Genomic DNA, 21,902 nt, shown 5'->3' with positions numbered 1-21,902 from the left:
AGGTATTTTTCTGGTGAGGGTGTGGTGACTGACTCTCTCCATCCTACATGGGTAGAAACTTTTATTCCTGTAGGTGACCAGGAAGCCATCCCAACGTAGCTGGGAAGTTGCATCAAGTAAGATACTGCTTGAGCCTTGCCCTGCCACTAGCCTTGCCCCATCACCAGGTCAATCAAGTCCTGATTCTGTTACCCTTTAGGACCTAATCTACATGCAGAGCAGGGGAAGAACCCTGCAAGGGATCGGTCCTATTGCACATATGTTACTAGAGAAGAACATTTATTAAGCTCTTACTATGTGCCAAACATTATGCTAAGAGCTAGAGACTAACTTTGGTAGATATTAATCCTGTCACAGATAGATAAATAGAACATTTATTAATGTCTGTCAAAGACTATGCTAAGTGCTGGAGATATAAATACAAGTTAAAAAAAAAGATAGTCCCTGTCTTCAAGGAATTTATATTTTAGTGGGAGAAGAAAATACCTAAAGGGAAGCAAGGGGAGGTGGTGGGCGGGAAAAGGCTAGTGGTAAGGAGGTGGAGAGGGAGAGCCAGGAGAGGGCTGAGCATGTCCTGGGAGACTCATGAAATGGTGGTTTGGACTGGGGCCTCACCAGTAATGAGAGGGCCACAGGGTAGAGAAAAAATAATAGCTGGCATTTATGTGGTGTTTTCAGGTTTGCAAAGTGCTTCACATAGTCTAGCTCCTTTGCTCCTCACAAAAACCCTGTGAAGTGTTATGCTTTCTGATATTCTTTTCTTTCACAACATTCCCAGCATTTACCCTCTATATCTTGTTAAGTTTTGACTGACCTTTGAAAAATACTCAGTGAAACTATTATAGTGTTTTGCATTACAAATTCTAGAAGAAAAAATCACCACCCAGGTAAGGAGGAAAACAAATTATAAAACAATCATTTATAATCCTGATCAAAGACAAGTCAAGGAGTTATTGCTGTACCACTTTTGGAATGGAGAGAGCTTGAGCATTTATCTAGATGATCACCACTGGGATAAGCATGGCCCTGTTTCAGGCTTGTCATGTGTTTCCTGAAGTCCTCATCTATTTCCTCCTTCTGTCTAGGTGGTCTGTAATATACTCAGATAACAAAATTACTTGTTTCTACCTCCATTATCTTCTCCCTGCTTCCCCTCTTTCCTGGGTTTCCTCCCACAGATATCTTCCTAACATGCATAATATTACTCCTGCCCCAACCCCTTTGCCAGTTCATGTGGTTTTTTCAATTGTTTGTTTTTAGATTGGCTAAGTGCCTGGCCCATAGGCTCTTAATAAATGCTTTTTCATTCTCTCATTCATTTTGAGACAACATGACACAATAGAAAAGTCACTATTTATGGAGAAAGAAGCTCTAGGTTCAAATTTTGGCCACTTTAGGCAGGCCATTAACCTCCTGGGATCTCAGTGTCTTCTTAAAAAAAAAAAATCAAGCAGTACTTACCACACTCCTGTGGTGGAGATCAAATGAGAAAACAACTTAAAGTGTTTTGTAAACCTGAAAGCACTCTTTAAAAAGCTACCTGTCATTATCATTATTCATTTAGTCCTGCTAGTACATCAAAATAGAATTTGCGTAGGTGATCAAAATGATAATATATACTTGAAATTACTCTTATTCTAATGGCTTATTTACAAATCCTATATTGATTTGCTAACAGCATTAAATGAGAAAATAAGCCATTAAATTGAAAAAAGAATTGTTATATCTATTAAACCACATGGAAGACATATAGATGTGATACACAAAGTAAGCATGTACAAAAAATTGGAATGACCTTTTTTGTTGATATTAGCAAAAACAGGTAATCAATATGTAATACACACACACACACACACACACACACACACACACACACACACAGAGTTACTCCTGAATTTGTACTAACTGTGGATATGGAATTGCCAATCCTATTATTCATGTCAACTATATTTTTAGGTTTGTTTGATTTTTTCTTTCTGGACTGGATCCATGACTTCATCTGAATAGTGAACTCCTGGTGGGGAATTCCCATAGCTCAGCACCTGCTCTGCAACTCAGAGTCTTAGAAAGTTGACTATAGTACTGAGAAGGTGAGTGACTCACCCAGGGTCACACAGCCAAGATGTATCAAAGGCAGGACATGAGGTCTTCTTAACTCTCCAGCCAGATCTTTAACCAGTATTTCACAATGCCTCTCACTAACAACCTTAAAGGTAATTTAATTTTCAATATACTGAAAGATATTATGGTATACTTTAAAACTCTGAAACTTTACTTTTTTGTTTATTGTCTGGGTTAAAACAAAGATAGGCTCATGGTAAGAGCATGTGTGTACTTGTGTATTGATGCTTCTGTTAACATGTAATGAACTAACATGATGAAGCTGAAAGGAAGGCAATACAAAAATAGCACGCAAAAGACACTGCTTGTTCTGTTCCCATTGTCCAAATGTCAAACACCTCCTGGGAACCCTAGGGGTAGTAATAACTATGTAAGCAGCAGCTAACAGGTTCTTCCTAAAGGGGATTCTTAAAAACTGCTGGGCTTTGACTCTCGCCCATATGGGCTTGGAAAAGTCAGAGAAAACGTTGGCTGCACTTTTCCAGGCCTATTTGCATATGTTCTTTAGTATGCAGAATGTCTCTGTATATAATTGAATTGTTGTTTTTGCCTCTATTAATACATATGCAAATGAGTCAGTCCTGCAGCTGTGCTGTATTAATCATATGTGTGCTTCTGTCTGTCTGCCCTGCAGGCTTAGGGTCAGAGGGAGGGGGGAAAGAGGGAATTCAGACTCTTAACCTACGAGAAAACTCACTCATGCAGACAGAGGTCTACTAGCAAACAGCAGGACAGGGTTGGAACTGAAAGGAAGAGAGGCTGGTCATTTTTTTTACTCTGTATAGATACAGATGCCATCTCAAACTTCAGCAGGGAAAGCCACATGCATGTCTGGATAGTTTACATTCATTCTTATTGCTAATTTCTTCCATAAAAAGGTAAAATCTGGCATCTATCCCCTCCATAAATTTATTTCTATACTATTGATTTTCTATGGATTATCTCTTGGCTAGACAAGTAAAGATATGCTCAGACACACATGGCGCCCTGGGAAATATGAAGCATTTATCTGTGCCCTGTCATCATTACTGACCTCCTTCAGAAACTGTCAGTAGGCCGATAAAAAGATGAAGTAGAGTTTTCATCCATGTCTGCCTTGGAAAACATAGTGTGCCTACCTGCAAACGGCATCACTCTTTATCAGAGACATATGTGTGCCATTTCTACTATGACAGCACAGTAGCTTTAATGGCTATGAAAAAAAGATTGATTTTAGTTGATACTTTGTGTGAGTCGTTCTGTAAAGCAATCACATGTCATTTATCACTTTCCCCAGCTCACAGAATACATTCTACAGCCAAGTTACTGAGGGCTGGATTCCGATGCTGTCTTAGTGTGATTCTTTGGAGATTTGGGCTTTCATTCCAAAGACGTAATTATAGACACTCAAAAATCATTCAAATAAAGTTTTAAAGAATACATTGCCTTTAATTTTACCTAAATTTCCAATTAGAGAATATTTGGCCATTTGTATGAAATGAGACTATGAAAAAAAATCACCAGTCAGAATTCCTGACCCTGTTTATCTATAGTTATCATTCATTAGGAGGGCCATTTTTGGCTACACATATATGGAACAGGTGGCAATCAACTTCTGGCCAAGATTACCTATACCATGGGAAGTGAAGGAGAAAATTTTTTTTCTAATATGTCTTAGAAGTCTTAGACATAGAAATTCTATATTATATAATAATATAATATATAATAATATAATATAATAATATAATATAATAGAAATTCTATATTTTGCTATATGATTATTATGATGATTTGTAGGGACCATTCAGAAACATGCATATTAATATAACTGAATAGAACAAATGAACAGTAGATGGACTGCTGCCATCTTTTGCTTATGTTAATTAGAAGTCTTGCAGCAAATATATCTAGCTGTTTTGTTTTTTTACCAGTCATAACTATCTAAAATGTTAGTAATGGAAATCCAATTTAGTTTTTCATACTTAAGTAGACTATACTTGCTTTATAATAGTATGCCTAAATTAGCTATTTCCCCTATTAAAAGCATAAGTTGTAGCAAAGCATTCAGGTAAGTAGTAAAACAAAAAGCAAAACAAGTACGGTATTTCTAATGAAGTAATCTTACAAACCTAGCATATGATAAGATTTGCCATTATTGACCTTGTAATGCTAGGAAATGGTTCATTTTATGAAAAAGTCAGGGAACATTTTTTGAGGCAAACATGTGGGCTTATTAAATATTAAAATACTTCCTTATCATATGTATGGTACATATATGACCAGGAATATCCTAACAAAACGTTTACATTTTTTTACCCCCTTTCCTCCCCAAAGCTTTTTGGAAAGCTAAAATTACTTTAAAGTAGGTAGTTACATTACTATGTTCATAATGAAGTAATAATTGCTCAAAAGGATTCTTTAGGCAGTCCCTCATGGTTATGTTAGAAGACAGAGAAGGGAACAGTCAGAACAGTTAGGATGGCTTAAGGGAAGGGAGGCTCTTTTTTTCACTCATATCTCTAATCCAAATTTCTGGTTCTATAATTCTGTAGCTTTTGCACATATAAATTTGGAATACACTAAGTTTTCATTTTGAGAAAATGTTATGAAAATTTGAAACATTTTGAAACCTGGAAATACGGTACAACTAACTGGTGCTTTTACATAAAATTTGTTAGGCATATAAGAAGGGTAACTGAAGAAAAATATTTAAATAGCCAATTAAAAGAAAATAATAGTCATGTCACAGTGTACAATGGAAAGAACACTGGATTTGGAGTGACAGTGGATTTGGAGTCAAATGGTGCCTCTGCCACTTATTGCTCATGTGATTGTGGGCAAGTTGCTTAGCTCTTTTGGGCCTGGATTTCCTCAACTGTAAAATGAGGAGGGAAGGTTGACTCCATAATTTTTAAGTTCCCTTTCAATTCTAAATCTATGATTCTATGAATATTAGGATTATGATACTAATCTAGCTTATTGGAGTTGGAAATAAACATGCATCAAAAATGAAGCAAATTTACCTTCTGTTTTAAGGGAATTAAAATATATTATCTATATCTCTTTTTATATCTATGCATCTCTTTATATATTTAAATGTATTTCACTCTCTAACATCCTTAAATAAATATAAGATTTTGATTATTAGTGTTAGTCTCCATGATGTGAGCTATAGAAATACTTATATTTCCAAGAAAAAGCATTCCTCTGAGAAGTAAATTTAACTATGAACCAAAGTATAAATGACGTACCTATTCCCACATCTAGATGCTTAAAAAGAATGACTTAATATTTGCATTTAAAAAGGCATGAAACAGAAATATGAAGGCCAGAAAAAATTTGTAATTATACTCTGTTGTATCTTTTGATATGGCAGTGTGTATACAATATTTCTATGTAATAAAGATTTGTGTCTGAATTGTTTTAATTTACATGTTACTAAGTGATTAGATAATGACAGAGAGATAGATAGACAGACAGATGAATGGATGAGAGAGGAAATGGGAAATGCCTGGATTCAAGCTCTGCCTCTCACATATTTTGTGTGACCACAGGTAAGGCATTTAACCTATTGGTGCCATAGATTATGCTCTCAGAGTTGTGTAGAACATCTATATGTTGACAGAAATCATGTAAGATAGAAAGTGTGGATGGATCTATACTGGTGGAGGAAGTACCCACACTAGTGAGATGTCAGATCAGTAAGGCAGCTATGTAACAAAGTCAGCAGAAAACAAACATTTAACTGAACCATTTGTATTTCTAAAGTGTTGTATCTTATATAGGCATTTATACATCATAAAGTCATGTGGGGGCATAATAGACAAGATTAAGTAAAAAATTTTGATAGATATCAAAGACAGGAGTTACGTTACCAGTTTTAACTACGGACTACAATTAAATCTTCTTTGATTCAACAATTAAATTTGACAAACATTTATTAATTAATTACTGTGTCGTGATATAACAGAAAAGTTCATTAGTTTTGGAATCAGAAGACCTGGTTTTGAATCCCACTTCTGCTACTTCCTACGCTGACATTTGGTAAGTGGCTTAACCTTGCTAGGTCCCGGATTCTTCTTCTGTAAAATAAAGAGAGTGAGCCATTTGACCACCAAGGTCCCCTTCTAGTTCAGAATTTATGACCCTAAGATCTAATGCTGGGGATATGAAAACTAAGACAAAAACCCTCAAAGAGCTTACCTTCTATGGATCAGGATGGAAAGTGTGAAAAAGGTGGATTTTCTTTTACTATGCAAAAGAAGAGTAGTGAAGAAAGGCATAACATTACAGGCCCATTACATTCCTTTGGGGAGGGCTGAAGGTAGAAAGGAATGAATAGACATAGAGGTCTTTAAGTAGGTGTGTCTGAGATTAGTAAATGGAAAGGGCTGGGGAGTAGGCTGAATGGAGGTGAGGTATTCCTGGCATTCTGGTAAAACCAAGCAATCCTTTCAGAATGATCTTTGAAATTATGTTCTTTTGAAGTAAGAACTACTTCTGAAACTGTAATTTTCCTTATGAGCAAAAGAGGCAGCTAATGTTTTTATTACATAAAAGTTTTTGCCTTGGAAGTTTTGAACTACTTATTCTGTTATGTTCCATATTATTACATTTTTCTAAATAAGATCAGAATGTTTTAGGGATATATTACTACTAATACTAAAGCAAATTCATACCTTTAGAGACAAAGTCATAGTCAAAACAAGAGTATAGATATATTTTCTCAGTGTCTTATTAGTTTTTTTGGTTTCTTCTCTGGTATATAAGATATATCAGTCATTTTTCTATCCCTCGCTTTTAAAGGAATGCACTATCACTGGTTGACTTGTTTACAAAAATGAATGCATAAGAGCTTTTGTGTAACAGTTTTAACATCATTTTAGGAAAAGCATTTCCCTTTGCAACTTAACAGCGACAATCTATGTCTGTTTTTGAAATGAAACACATGAGACTCCTTTAACTTCCCTCTATCCCCCTTCCTACAGGGATAGAAAAACAGATTCCTCCCAAATCCTTTGATGTTTGACAGAGAAGCTCAGTAGGAGCATTCAAGAAAGGCAACTCTAATCTTTTTTTTTCTACATTCTTAATTCATTTTGGATTTTCTTTCCTACTTCTTTTATCTGTATTCCTATTACTCTTTCTGCTTTTACCTGACTACTATGAGCAGTTAATCAGGACTGTAGTTATTCCCCAGAATCATTCCAAGAGAGTGACAATGTTAGGCTACTTGTATAGCCCCTATGGCTCCCAAACTGCTCATAGTATTTATTTCTCACTCAAAAAGGTCAGACATAACTGCAGATTTCCAAAGACAAAGTATAATGGAAATAAATGTTCTAGTTACCTAGAGTTTAATAAATCATTTGACAAAGTCTTTTTTAATATTCTTGTGGATAAAGTGCAGAGACATGGGACGGACAGCAGTGATTAGGTAGATGCAAAACTTGTTGAATGACCAAACTTCAAGAAGAGTTGTTAATGGTTCAGTGTCATCCTGAAGGGAGAAATCTGCCAGGGATCTAATGGTATAGATGGCATGCTTATCAAATTTGCAGGTGACACAAAGTCAGGGTGTGTGTATGTCTGTGTGTGTGGGGGGGCGGGGGAGTCTGCAGGAGGGAGGCGGTGGCACGGGAATGGGATGTAACATCGGATAATAGAGACAGGATACAAAAGGCTAGACTGTTGGGACAATGAAATTCAATGAAAATTTAATACAGAGGATAGTCAATACAAATAAATTCAAAGTTGTCCTCATGAGTACAAAAGCTCAACTCTATAAAAAAAAAAAAAGATGTGCAGTTTTACGGTTCATCCAGCTCAATATGAGTCAATAGCACAAAATAGCAGTCAAAAAAAGCTCAAGCAAACTTCAGGCCTTACTGAAAGTCAAGTCCAGTCAATAAGCATTTATTAAGCAAAAAACATGTATGAGAAAAAATAGATAGTCCTCAAGGAGCTTACATTCTAAAGGGGAAGACAAGATGTAAAAAGGAACTAAAAAACAAGGAGGGAGATGGGAAAGTTACCCATGTGGGAGCATTCAGCAAAGCGAGGGGAAGCATGATAGGCCCTTTATCAAAATTTGTCCTGCTCACAGCTGGCAAGGAAAGCCATGAGCTACGGCTTCTGGTCCCCTGAGGACACAAACCGACCCAGTTTTGCTCTCAGCTTGTGATGTTGGACTGAGACAAATGACTTCCTACCTCCTAGTTAGTCTTCTGGACCCATAAGTAGAGAGCACAACACTGGTAGGGATGGTTGGGACACACCACTTCCCAATGCTCAGGGCCACAATGTCATCAGGCTTATCCCAGTTGTGCAAGGGATACAATAAACACCTCACCAGAAATATGCCACCTCCTACTTATGCCTGAAATCAGGTAGGCTTCTAGGCCCCTTCTATGTCACAACAACGGGCACATCTAGCAGATGAGGGGCATTTTGATGCCTAGAAAGTTGCCATTCAACTTTCTAAAGACCTCCCTTCATCAGCAGGTCTGTTACTTTGCCTGGATTCATACATTCCCCAGTGGTTAGTATGGTGTTGCCCCCTTTTCTCCTCTCCAGCCTTGTTACACTGAATTCCAAGCTCTCAAAGAACAAACGCCACAATTGTCTATCCTTCATTTCTGTCCCTCTCAATACTTGTTCAGAAATGATTTGAACCAGATGGCCTCTATTTGGTGATTTCTGACCCAAATTATGTAACAAAGCTAGAATGAAGGTGGGGAAATACATGTGTGTGTAGGCATTTAAGATCTGGTCCCAGCCTTTATGGGACTTACAGTTCAGCAAGAAATGTAGCACAAATACAAATATGTAATGCTATATAAGAAATATGAAATAAAATGTATATATAAAAGGCTAGAAAGTTTATCATTTTATTTTCATTTGGCAAGTTTGGTATGGAGATGGTGTTTATAGGATCTGAAAGTTAAAATGCATCAGAGAAAACTGTTTTGAAATTGAACTGAATTAAGATTTGTAAAGGAAGGGAAGTGACTTAGTCAATGTCACATGGGTTGCAAGCAGCAGAGTTGGCCCTAGAACTGATGACTAGTGAAACCTCAGGGCTCTTTTCACTATACCACACTTTTTGGCAACTACTTCTCCATACTTGCTCACTAGTCTTCAATGTCATTAATGGGGAAAAGGATTTTACTTGACAGAAAATGGAAGAAAATTCTAAAAAAAAAAAAATACCCCTTTGAACCAACCACCTCCAAGTCCTTGGAAAATTAGAGTCTTAAAAAAATCATGAAATTGTTCCTTTAGTTCATTGTGCTGTAACACTCCCTGTTTTATAGAATTACTTCTCACATGATTATCTGATGACATCTTTTTAAAAAATGTTTTTCCCTACACCATATATCAGGGAAAATTTTGCTATTAGAGTGACAAACCACCACAACAATAATATATTTCTATACTGCTTTAACATAAGCAAATTTTATATAATTTAAGTCTTATGGCAATTCTGTGAGTTAAATACTAAAAATACTACCATTTTAGTATGTACCACATATATGCATGCTCTATTAAATCGTATCACCTTGTACATTTGTTGATAAATATTAATTCCAAACTGTATCAATTCTCAAATGCTAGTGGTTTACTGGTCTGCTATACCTGCTTATGTATGGATAGCTGGTTCCAATTTAATCTTTTGCTATAACACATATGAATCACTGGAAAGTTTAAATCCAATTTATATTATTCCCTCTTTATTTGCTCATATATCAACTGTTCTTTTTCCTACTTTGTCTTCAACAAACAGTAAGCATCTACTATTTAAGGGAGAATAAAGCATTTTATAGATGTTACGTTCCATCATCTAGGTTGCCCAGTGAGGGCCCCTAGTTAGGAGTATGTCATGTATTCCAAGAGTGACTGGTCTAGATGGAAATGGGGTCCAGGCATGGAGCCCATATTGGTGGAAATTGTTTTATATTTCTCCTCTCTTTTCTGACTGGACCCAGTGATGCCTCCTTTCTCTCCCAACCAGCTCCCATGTTATAAAGACCACTGGGGAGCAGATGAGAACAGTTCTAACTAGGGTAGGGGTCTGCTATAGGTGCTAAATTTACCTGGGAGAGAGGAAGATTCCTCTAGGGAAGAAAGGAGTAATGATTCCACTCTGCTGTGGTTTAAGGACTTATGTACCACCCTCCACTCAGATGTCAAAATGATGTGATATTCCTAAAGTACAGGTCTGACCATATCACCTCACTCCCCTCATTCAATAAACCCCAGGAGCTCTGTCATCAAACATAATATACTCTGTTTGGCATTCAAAGGCTTTCATAATCAGACTCCCTCCTACCTTTCCAGTCTCCTTATACCTTAGTCCTTCCTCCTCCCCATACTCCAATCCAGTGAAATTGGGTTCCTTGCTGTTCCTCAAACTCCTTCTTCTGATTCTATGCATTTTCACTGCCTGTCCACTTCTCAATAAGTTCAATATTTGACCCACAGTATCTTTCTTGAACCCAAACCCTTTAAATATCCTGGCTTCTAGCTCTTCAGCCTGTTTATTCCCTGAGATCTTTCTCCAGGCAACTAGGACCTATCCACTCCTCCATTACACACATGCACATAATTAACTGAATTGACCACTGGTGCCAGAATTCCTAGTTATTATTCTGGCTGAGATGAGTGTTGAAGGCAGTGGGCTCACCAACTGTGGGGGAAACGAGATAGTCAGGTAGAGAGAAAACTAATTGCTCAGCCAGACCTGGACAGTTCACTGTGTATGCCAAATTAAGCTTCTAAATTGGCTTCCAGAGGCTACTGCCTCAGGACTTGGGCCAGGTCTCAATATTTGGGATCTGTGTTGCATCAGACTACATGCCAGGCACTGGGCTAGGCATGGGGATGGAGGTGGAAGGTTATAAGTTTGCTTATGATTTCTTCAACACAGCAGGGCTTGACTTTACTTGGTACTCAACCCAAAGAGAAAATTTTCCCTAATCCACTGAAATGAAAACACAAGGCCCTGTGACACTCAGCGTTTCCCTTTGCTTCTGACTGCTGTTTTTGTGGTTTACACACTGATATTCTCTCTGATCATACTATCAGATGTGAATTGCCCAGTCAGTATTTATCCTCCTACCATCTACTCCCTTACCCTAACCTTGGCATCAAGAAGTTGAAACATAAACCACTTGAGATTATTTCAGTTAATAAAAGTAATTTCTCCAGAACTCCCAGGGAGTCCCATGGGGAGCTCAATGATTTTTTTTTCTCATCTCCAACTATCTCACATGGGCTTTGTCAAAGTAGAAAGAATAGAACTAACTAGGGCTTAACTAGTGTTCTTCAAAGAATTCCTCTCTGCTACCTATGTATAGCTATCCCAACTCACTATTGGGGTAATTCTTCAAATTTGTCAGCTGTTAACTGAAAATATACAGATTTATTCAGAGGCCTAGCATATGAAATGGACTTTCTAAACAGATAAGAGGAGGGCAGCCCAAACTATTCTAGACAAGAAAGTAAGCCTTTGAGAATTTGGTCCAGAGTTAATGTGAAGCTCTGTCCTAGGACAAGTGGTCAGATCACAGGTGAACATTATTACACTTCCTGATTTCTACCCTAGAAAACTAGTGATGGCTGAAATGATCCTGTCGAGACCTCAAACTAGGCACTCACCACATACAAAAACAACAGTATTTGCACTTGAGGGCTTCCTATTCTATTGGATATAAACCTTGTATCAAAATGACAGAAATTAATAACTAAAGCAGAATTATTGGTCATTCAGGTTAAAAATAACATTAAACCATCTAGAACTAGCAACAGTGCGACTTTTGGTGGATAGTATTAGGGTTAAACAAATAAAATGAGATATCTCTTAAGCTTTTGCTGACGACTGATACAGGTAATTTTTTTTTTAACGTGCCAGACAAAATCACTGCCCATTTTTTTTCCTATAATGTGATAATAGACAAGAAAGCTGTTTTCCATGTTTACTTAACCTTTGCCTCTTCCACATTGTTTCCAGACTTACCTGCAGTTGGAGTGGGCCTAAGCCTGGGGTTGCCCCGGCAGCAGCTGCCATGGTAGTTGGGATCAGCTGAACAGGGTAAGGGTCACCTAAGTAAGAGAATAATAGAGGCGTCAGCACCTTTTATCTACTCTCCACCTGCAAATTAAACTCCTGCATTCACTCTTTCCAAAAGCCTTCTTTTGTGTGCCTTGCCGAGGCCTAATGAAAAGCTCTATTGTGCAGCCTTTTACTAACACTCTTTTCACAATTCTGGCTGAGAGAGGAATGTGAATAAAAGGCACAAGCAATTAAGGCGGAAACCTCATCCTTTTTTCATGATGTATTTAGGGAAATGGGTGGGGGTGCACAATGATCAGAGGTCTGCACTTTAAAAAACACACACACATACACACAACCCTTACAACCTTGATAAAATCACAGCAGCTGAACAGCAAATTTACAGTTGTATCCAGAATATGAACTTAACTAAACTGACTTTAACATTAACAAACTAAATCCCACCAAGATTCACACTGCATTTTTAACAACAAAAAAGCTTTTCTCCTGAACGCTGTATATTCTCCTGAATCAAACATCCACTTCTCCATAGTCTCTCTCAAAGACTGATTTTTAATAGCTGAAAGTCGATTCAAAGTAAAACAAAATCCTACAAATAATGCAATTGACATCTTCCATATTTCAGAGAAGTGCTTTGAAAAGTGTCTAAGGAAACAAGAAACAGGTGTTGATTCCTTTAAAAATAACTTTTATGGAAATCTGTACAAAAATTTTATTTATACAAATAGTCAATGTTGAAGCTACAATATAATGACATTAAAAATTCACAAAACACAATTTAATATCCTTGGTCCTCCAGCCAATATAGCCAAGTTTTCTTTTCAATGTGACTTATCAGACCACTTGAAGGAGACCCAGTTTTCTACTAATAAAGGAGTGTGCTATAGAATTAATCATTCAAAAAACACAATAGTAAATGACAATGGTGGAAAGATGTAATTTTGCTTACTCGATGATAAATTTACATGTGTGTTAAAAGAAAAATTCTACATGCTGGCCTTCACTGTAACTAAAGAGGCAAAACTCAGGAAGAGAAAGGTAAAAAGTAATTTATTAACACACCAAAGTAGCATGCCTGGGTGTACCCACCCAATTGGAAGAATTGCTTTTTTTTATAGACAGGAGTAAGCATCTTCCATATACGGGCAACGGTATTTTGATTGGATCATGTAATCATGAGGAGGTGGGATTAGTGCCACCTCAGCTCCTCCCTCAGTATTTTGATTGACCCAGGTTTCAAATAAGGAGATAGGGAGAGTGAACTTGGTAGCCTTTACCATTTACTCATGTTGGGAAGGGATTAATACTAAGGAGATAACAGAGCACATTCCTTCCCTGCAGGCTGGCTGAACAGAACCCAAATCCAGCCACGTTAAAACACATGGTGTCACTTCAGAATGACTCTACATTACTGACTCATTTTACACACATGGAAATATCTATGTCACCAAAGTAAAATAAATAAATGCTATTTTCTTTAGTATTCCTAGGGGGGAGAAAGCTTATATGTTTAACAATTTAAATAAACTTAAAATTATTGACACATATAGTAACAATATTAGAAGCAATTAAAGTTAAGAAAGGAAGTACATATATTGGAAAGAATATGGAGTTTGGACTCACAGGACCTAGGTTCAAATCCCTACTCTACTACTGTGAGATCTTGGGCAAAGCTGTTTCAACTTTCTGCCCTTAAATTTTCTCATCTATCAAATTAGGGCATTTGACTGATAACCTCAAAGGTCTGTTCAAGGTTTAAATCTATGCTACTAGATCCTAATCTTAACTTAATTTCACTAACTTAATTGCATGGAATTGGGAAATGACCAAAAAAAAAAGATTTTCATATCAACATTAAGTCAAGAAAATAAACAGTTGCACGAAATTTTGTCCAGTGCTTTTCAAGTGCATGTACAGAAATCTATTTTGCTCTCAGATAGTTGTTCAAACCTGTTATCACAGAAGTACTCCGAAAATATATACATTTATTTTGAGAAATGTAATAGTCAACAATATACAAACCTGCATACACAAGGGATATATCTGTACAGCCAAACAATTCTAGTCTCCCACTCTAGAAATTTTGCAATTACCCTTTCTTTTTTCCTCACCTTCTGTCCCCTTTATTCAAAGTCACCAAGTATTATTGTTTCTTATTTTGAAATATCCCTAGGTTTTACCCTTTCTTCTCCATTCCCACAGCTATCAGTTTAGTGGAAACCTGTATCACACATATAAAACTCCAATAATCTCAACTGGCCTCCAGGCACCTCCCCTTTTAATTCATTCTGCCACTCCTCATTACCTCCCTAAGGCCAACCTCCTCACTTCCTCATATAAATCATGCTCATTCTCAGTCTTTGTTTATGTAGTCCTAAGGAATGGAATGACTTGCCTTCTCTCTATTAAGTATGAATTCTTTAAGGTTTAGATCCAGTCGTACCTTCTCCAGGAAACAAATTCTGACTACTTTAGGTCTCTTAATTTCTATGGTTGTAGGTGGCACAGTGGATAGAGTGCCAGGCCTGGAGTCAGGAAGATTTGCGTTCAAATCTGGATTCAGACACTTACTAGTTGTGTGACCCTGGGCAAATCACTTAACCCTGTTTGCCTCAGTTCTTATCTGCAAAATGAGCTAGAGAAAGAAATGGCGAATGACTCCAGTACTTTGCCGAGTTATGAAGAGTCAGACGTGACTGAAATGACTGAACAACACCTAATCACTCTTCCATAATTCAGTTTCCTCTTGTAAAATGGGGATGGTAATAGCTGTGGAACCAACTCAAAGGGTTGTTGTGAAAATTAAGTGAGGTCATGGATTTAAAACACCTATAATACTTAAAAATTTCAGTGGTGCTATATTTGTGATGATGTACTCCTTCCAATGGTTAAGATCATAATTTTCCATGGTTTCTCATTCTTTGTTTTTTTGGCCATGTTCCTCCATGAATCCTCCATAGAAAATATAGTCAATATGCAGGATGTCTTCCTTTGTTTTGCTTCATTCTTTTTCCAATCTTGTATGTGTGTGTGTGTGTGTGTGTATACATGTATATATACATATGTACAAATATATATATATTTAAGAATGTAACCTCTTTGGAGACAGGAACTATATTGCTTGCTTGTATTTGTGTCCCTTATGTTTAGCATAGCACCTTTTTATGCTTAATAGTGTCTGTCTATCTATCTAACATTTATCTGTCTATTTAAATGTCTTTCTTTTATTATTGTTTCAGAGCAGATTTGCCTTGAAAATTTCTCTTTAAGACCTTATTTAATACAGGTTAGACAAGTGGAAAGTCTGACTTTTAAAGTTCAACCATGTTCTAGGTTACTTAAATTGACCTTCAACTAGTTAAATGTAATTTGTTTTTACTCTTGCCTAGGTCATAACCATTTGAATAGTTTTCCTTAAGCTCTTCCAAAATAAATTTGCCTTTTATTTCAACCTCAAACATGGGAAATTCTAACTCAGAAAAAAAAGGATGTTTAGATATGAACAAAACAGAAAGTAAGAGACAATAAACATAGACTACACTACATTACTCTTGAATATTTTATAGCAAACATAAAATATTACATAGCATTTAAATGCTTTTCTAGACAGATAAACAACAACTATATAGATACATACATATAGGTTGTTGTTCAGTGGTTTTTTAGTTGGGTCCAAATCTTCATGATCCCATTTGGAGTTTTTCCTTTCCTACCTCATTTTACAGATGAGCAAACGGAGGCAAACAAGATTAAGTGATTCACCTAATGATTCGCTGCTATCCCAGATTCCACTGTTACATAATTTTACTTTTTATTGGACAAATTGTCAACACATTTGATGGTTTTGAATTCTCTGTTTCTGAGATCTCTAATGTTCTGTTCTCCAACTCAGGACACAATATTGGGTTCTGCCATTTCTTCCATATCCTGATCCTCCTGTCCTTTGCCCTGACAATAACATACAATCTATCAATATATTTTACTCAGGCTTCAGTCTTCATTTCATACACATCTCATTTCATATCATGGGATACTTCTTATGTTTACCAGAATGAATCGCCTTCTAACCTGAAGGAAATCTCAGCTATGATATCACCAATATCTTAGCTCTCTCTGTTTTTCAGTGTCTCCAGGTCCCTAGACCTCCAACTCTAGATGAGTGCCCTAACACATTATTATACATTCAAAAAGATAATATTAAAAATAGAATGAATAGGTGAATAAACAGAACACATTCTAGATCCTGTGCTAATCTATCTCATGTTTTGCTTTTGGCCACTGCGAATCTTCTTTGTTTCTTTCCTTATTGAAATATTCATCATGAAACTCACAATACAGAAGCTATTTGAGACCTTTACTTCTTTCCTAAATTCTCAGTTCTCCCTATAGAATCTTCCTCAGAACAGATTTTCACAGAAAAATTAAGCCCATCTGTCTTTTGTTACACCTATCTCCACCTTGTTAGGTATTTGACTTCATCTTCTCATGATCCTTAATCAGGTCAAAAGTAGAGATACCTTTCGTGTTCTGTAGACCTAACATCAACTCCACTCTGCCTCTCACCTCCTCAAGGAGACTATTTGAGAGCAAAATAATTCTGGAAAAAATTGGGTCAATTTTAAAGAAATGTCAGATACAGATCATGAATTTCACATCATGCTTTTATTCCCAATTCATTAAAAAAATGCCTTTTATGGTGTGGTATGTCAAGCACAAGAACATTCACCATGTATTAAGCTTAATATTAGGTTCCCAAATTCTAGTAGGAAAGGTAGACAGTTGTCTGCATGCCCCAACTTTCCTTTATAAAGAAGCTGAGTAGGACAGTGTCTTTTTCACTATGACCACAATCCCAACTCATTCCATTAACTGACTTTTAGTGTTGTAGACTCTTGAAGATTTCTGTCCTGATTCCTCCCTGTTATCTCATCTGTAATTTTGCTATTCTGCTTTTCTTGCTCCAACCTAGTTTATTTCTAAATATCTTCCTTGATTTTTCTTCCCTGCCCTTTCTGAATTCCCTGGCCAATCATACACCTAGTAAGTGACAGATGGGATGAGAATCCATGTGTCCTGAATTCCAGTCTGTCCATGAACATGTTTGGTTTCTTCAGGTGAGTTGAGCGACTTGGCTTGGAGTAGAAGATTTATATTAAGGAATACTAGAAAATAAAGTAAGTAAGGTGAATTGGAATTAGAATAATCCAAGTTAAGGATTATAGAAGCACAGATCTAGAGCTAGGATAGATTTTTATAGAAGAGAAAACTGAGGCCTAGATTGAATGATTTACCCAAGGTCATACAGATGAGATTTGAACCTAGGTTCCTTGACTAAATTTCACACACTTTCCACTGTGCCACAATGCTGTTGTTAAAGAAGAATTAAGAAAACTTCGTAACTCGTTAGATATAAAAAGTGGGAGAAGATGACAACATAATTTCAAATGAGCTGCCACAGAAGATAGTGAATCCTCTGTCTATAAAAAGGCTAGATAGCCTCTTATTGGTGGACAGAAGAGAGCAAATCCATGCTTTAGATATGGATTGGACGACATAATAGTCTAAAGGGCCTTATAACTGCTATTTTATGTCTATGAGTCTTAGTGAATGGAAAAAAGATTTTAAGTGGACAAAAGATATTTTCTTATCTCAAATAATCCCAACTACTACTTGTAGTTCCCAGATTAGCTACCTCAGGTTCAAGGTATTCAGTGCATTTCTATCCACTCCAAAACTTTTTTTTGTTTTTGTCTTTTTTTTTTTTTTGATTCTACAAGTTCAGCTGAATTTCCCCTGCCTGCTGCAGTGCCTTTCTGATCTATCCTTATCCATGCCAAGGTAAATATGGAAGTAGAAATGTATTCTTTTATAATTATATATATATATATATATATATACATATATATATATATATGTATGTGTGTGTGTGTGTGTATAAAATATATAATGAAATATATATATATATATACATACATAATTTTATAATAAAGTTTCTATTTCATTTTAAAGTACTAGAGAAGGGCTCTAGTTACCTGGGCACCTTGTCTTAGGGTATGAGCATCATTTGTACTCTTTCTGTGGGAAGAAACAAATGAGTATAGAACCCATTTAACAAGAAAATTTAACTAAAACGGGAAGCTAACAGATGGTGTACTTCTTTGCCTCTAGTGGCCACACCCCACATGAACTCCCTTGGTATCCAATTCAATAAGATAAGTATTTATTAAATATTTGCTACATACAAGTACAATTCTAGGCTCTGGGGGTAGGAAACAAATGCATGAGAAACACATAACAATTTAAGGAAGAAGAAAACCCTGGCCTCTAGAGTTATTAAAAAAAAAAAAAAGGATTCCCGTAGGAGTTGGTACCTGAATAGGACTTTGAAGGAAGATAAAGGTTTTAAGAATTAGAGGAGATTAGGAAATGCATTATTGGCATGTGGGTCTGCCTGTGAAAAGGCAGGATACAGAATACCAAGTTTGAGGTACATCAACTAAGCTAGTTTGGCTGAAATATGGAAAGTGTGAAGGGTTCTAAGTATAATAACTATAAATGTAGCAAGGTTGAATTGGCATATAGAGACCATACCATGGAGCAGGCCCAGAGATGACTTCCTCATTCTGTCTGACTGTACTCTCTGGGTCTGGTTACTGGTCGTGTGTGACTCAGTGCTAAAAGCCTTGCACTCTCATGATACCTTTATTGGCTAAGAAGTTGCAAGAGCTGAAGACTCAGGGTAAAAGATATTGACTGCTCCCTCGGACTCTGTCATCCTTGGCAGGTGTGAATTGTGTCAGGAATAATTTTTCGGTACTTCGCAAGTAAGGGAGTACCATGTGGAACTGAATATATAACAGTTAAAGCACATGTCCTACCTAGCCAAAGCTGAGCTTGGGTTTGGGTTGCCTCTTTTGTGTTTTTTTTTTCTTTTCTTTCATGATGCTAGATGAATAAGTACCTGTCTTGAGATGGATGTGTCCGCACTTAGAGAAAACCCTGTGAGTGTGAATGGTGTAAAGGTTCTATTGAGTTGGGACCAAATGACATCAGAGTAAGAGTTCTTGTTCTTTGGAGAGGACAGTTACTGACAAAAGGCTCCTAGTTTTGCCAGCAGACATGTACCTGGAGATGTTTGGAAAGAACAGAGATGATACGGAATATAAAATTAACCATCCTATAAACTGCTTTATATTTTGATTAGGTTTACATATTAGCTTTGCAGCAGGTAGTAACAGTAATTATAAGTTAAGCTACTGAATCCTGTTTAAAAAGTGTTCCATTAATGCAAACTATGATTCTTTTTATGGTTAGCATTTCTTTTATGTGTGAGAATAAATTACCTGTCTCATGTTCAACTCTGAGTACCTTTTTACTCTCTATTTCAGGGAAAACCTAGAGGTGAGCCATATTCTAAGTTCTAAGTCACATCACTCCTAGAACACTGGGGTTAGGGTTTAACAAGACAGAATGTGACAACAGGGAACCCATTCCCTCTCTAATGAGAGACCAGAATTGCTAGGACTGAATTGATTCCAAAACACATGCTCTGGTACAGAATCAGGAGTATCCTAGCTCCTTTGGATTCCTCATGTTTAGATGTAAGGACCTCATCTGGCTTTTTAGGGGATAATTCCAATAAACCATGAGTTCTTAAGGTTCATTTAGGAGCCCCACACAAGTAGAGAACTCATCTTTTTTTTTTAACTTTCTTTTTGAACTGAGGCCAGAACTCCATTTGGATTGCCCTATTTAGTGGCAGAAAATGAGGAAATATAAGGTGCCCCATGGTGCAGGAATGCAGAAGAAACATATTCTCTTGACTTTTGATGACATTGTCCCTTTTTTCCTTTTTTCACTATTTGCTTGGGTTAGGGCAGGTCCTTTTAAAATACTAAGGAGGCAATAACCTCTGATACGCTTTATAAAGCGTTCTTAATTTAATTTGTATAACCCTGACTTTTAAGGGGTGATAGTCATCTCTATGCTCCCCAGCTGTGTTAGCCTAGGCCTCTCCTGAGAGAGAGAGAGAGTGAGAGAGAGAGAGAGAGAGAGAGAGAGAGAGAGAGAGAGAGAGAGAGACAGAGAGAGAAAGTACATACATATATATTTCAATGTTTGAGAAGCATGTTGCATGAATTATATGAGAATCCTTAGGGAGCAAAATACTGGGGAAGACACAATGCTTGAGCCAACCCGGTACCCCTGAAATGGATATGGATAAATGTACAAAACGTATATATTACTCAGTGAGTAATAAATTTATAGAAGTAGTTATTCAAAAATTGTTAGACTGACAATTTAAAAAGTTTCAAGGTAGTTTTAGATAAATTCTTTGATAACTGATAGAAAATAGTTTATATTAAGAGAAAACTGGATTATATTAAAGACTATCCCCCAAATGTTGATATTGATAACATGGCAAAAAAACATTTTAGAGAAAGAATACTGGCTGAATGGGCAACAGGTCAGACTTATTTGGGAAGTCTGATTTTACCAAGTAGAAAAAAGTCATCAGAAAACGAGTCAAGATTGGTCAGAGATTTCATAAATTTCATCTAAGTGTGCTAAGCATCTAGAACAGGTGTTTTTTCTCATTTATGCTCCAATTTATGATAAGAACTTGTGTTTGTCATGCCAAAGAAATTTGCAGAGTCTAACCTGATAAGCATTTACCAATCTAGTAATTTATTATATAGTTTATTTTGTGGATGTAGATATTTGTCTAAAGAATGGAATAATGAATGTCAATTTATCTTTCCATTTTTTTTCTGGTACCCTATTCTCTACCTTTTCAAGTCTACCATTAACCAAACTTTCCTCAGAACTACTGAGCAAATAATTTGGTCTTTCTAGTTCAAAAACAATTCTTTGAAAAACTGAATCCTAGCAAACACAGCTATGTACTCATCTCTTTATCTAAGCCAAAGTTTCACTTTTAAAACACTCATAACTCTACTCATTCGTCAAACATTTTTTTAAGAGGATAAGGGTGCCTGTCAAAATCATTTTTTATAAAACACATACTCGCACAGAAGCCTGAAAATAAGATTTCATCCTCTTCTCTCTGCTTATTTACAAAGAAGCTATAGTATATAGTCTTGACCATGTTTCCTATTTTTGGAGTTTGATAAAAGCATACGATGTTCATGGTTTTTAGATTGTGATTTAGTGATTGTTCTAACCCTGTCAATGACCTGTATGTTAGCTGAAACAGTAAAATCAGACATTAGCATGCAGCCTCCTTAAATGCCAAGCACAAGAAAGATTATAATAGAGCCCATATTATATTCCCACTTAACAATGAAACATGTGACATTAACTAAAAAGGTATACTCAAATATACCTAAGGAAGTATATTGTTTAGATCCTAAACATTAATTTTATTGTAATGAATGAGGAATTAATTAAATGAGGGTTTGCTTTTTATTAAATGAGGAAAGACCATTCAGGAAAATGATGAAAAGTAAATGCAAAATATTTTAACTTTATTAAGCTTGACTCATCTGTATGTATTTAAGCCAATTTTCAAAGACAATCAAATATTCTCAACAGGATTGAACTGGCCTCTAACCTGTAGGTGGCCAGAGCCAAACAAAGCAGGCTAGAGACAGAAGAGCCAGGAATCAAACAGAAGTTTAATTCCAAAGTGAGGGAAACTGCTTGCAAGCAAGGACATGTGTGCTGGAGCCTCATCCCTAGTGGGGGGGGGGGACATGCTTTAGTG

The 21,902-nt window shown here is 36.5% G+C and overlaps 1 protein-coding gene across 1 annotated transcript in view; it reads right to left on the bottom strand.

Annotated features, from left to right (window-relative positions):
• SOX5 (SRY-box transcription factor 5) overlaps positions 1 to 21,902 on the bottom strand; it is a 491,049-nt gene that overhangs the window by 116,638 nt on the left and 352,509 nt on the right. Inside the window, exon 8 of the mRNA XM_036761148.1 lies at positions 12,119 to 12,204. Within this exon, the coding sequence (XP_036617043.1) occupies positions 12,119 to 12,204 (86 nt within the window). The remainder of the gene's footprint in view (positions 1 to 12,118; positions 12,205 to 21,902) is intronic.

The sequence above is a fragment of the Trichosurus vulpecula genome, chromosome 5 (genome assembly GCF_011100635.1).
Source record: "Trichosurus vulpecula isolate mTriVul1 chromosome 5, mTriVul1.pri, whole genome shotgun sequence".
In the NCBI taxonomy this organism is placed as follows: domain Eukaryota; kingdom Metazoa; phylum Chordata; class Mammalia; order Diprotodontia; family Phalangeridae; genus Trichosurus; species Trichosurus vulpecula.
Note: the sequence above shows the minus strand (reverse complement) of the source record. Positions and strands in the feature narration are given on the sequence as shown.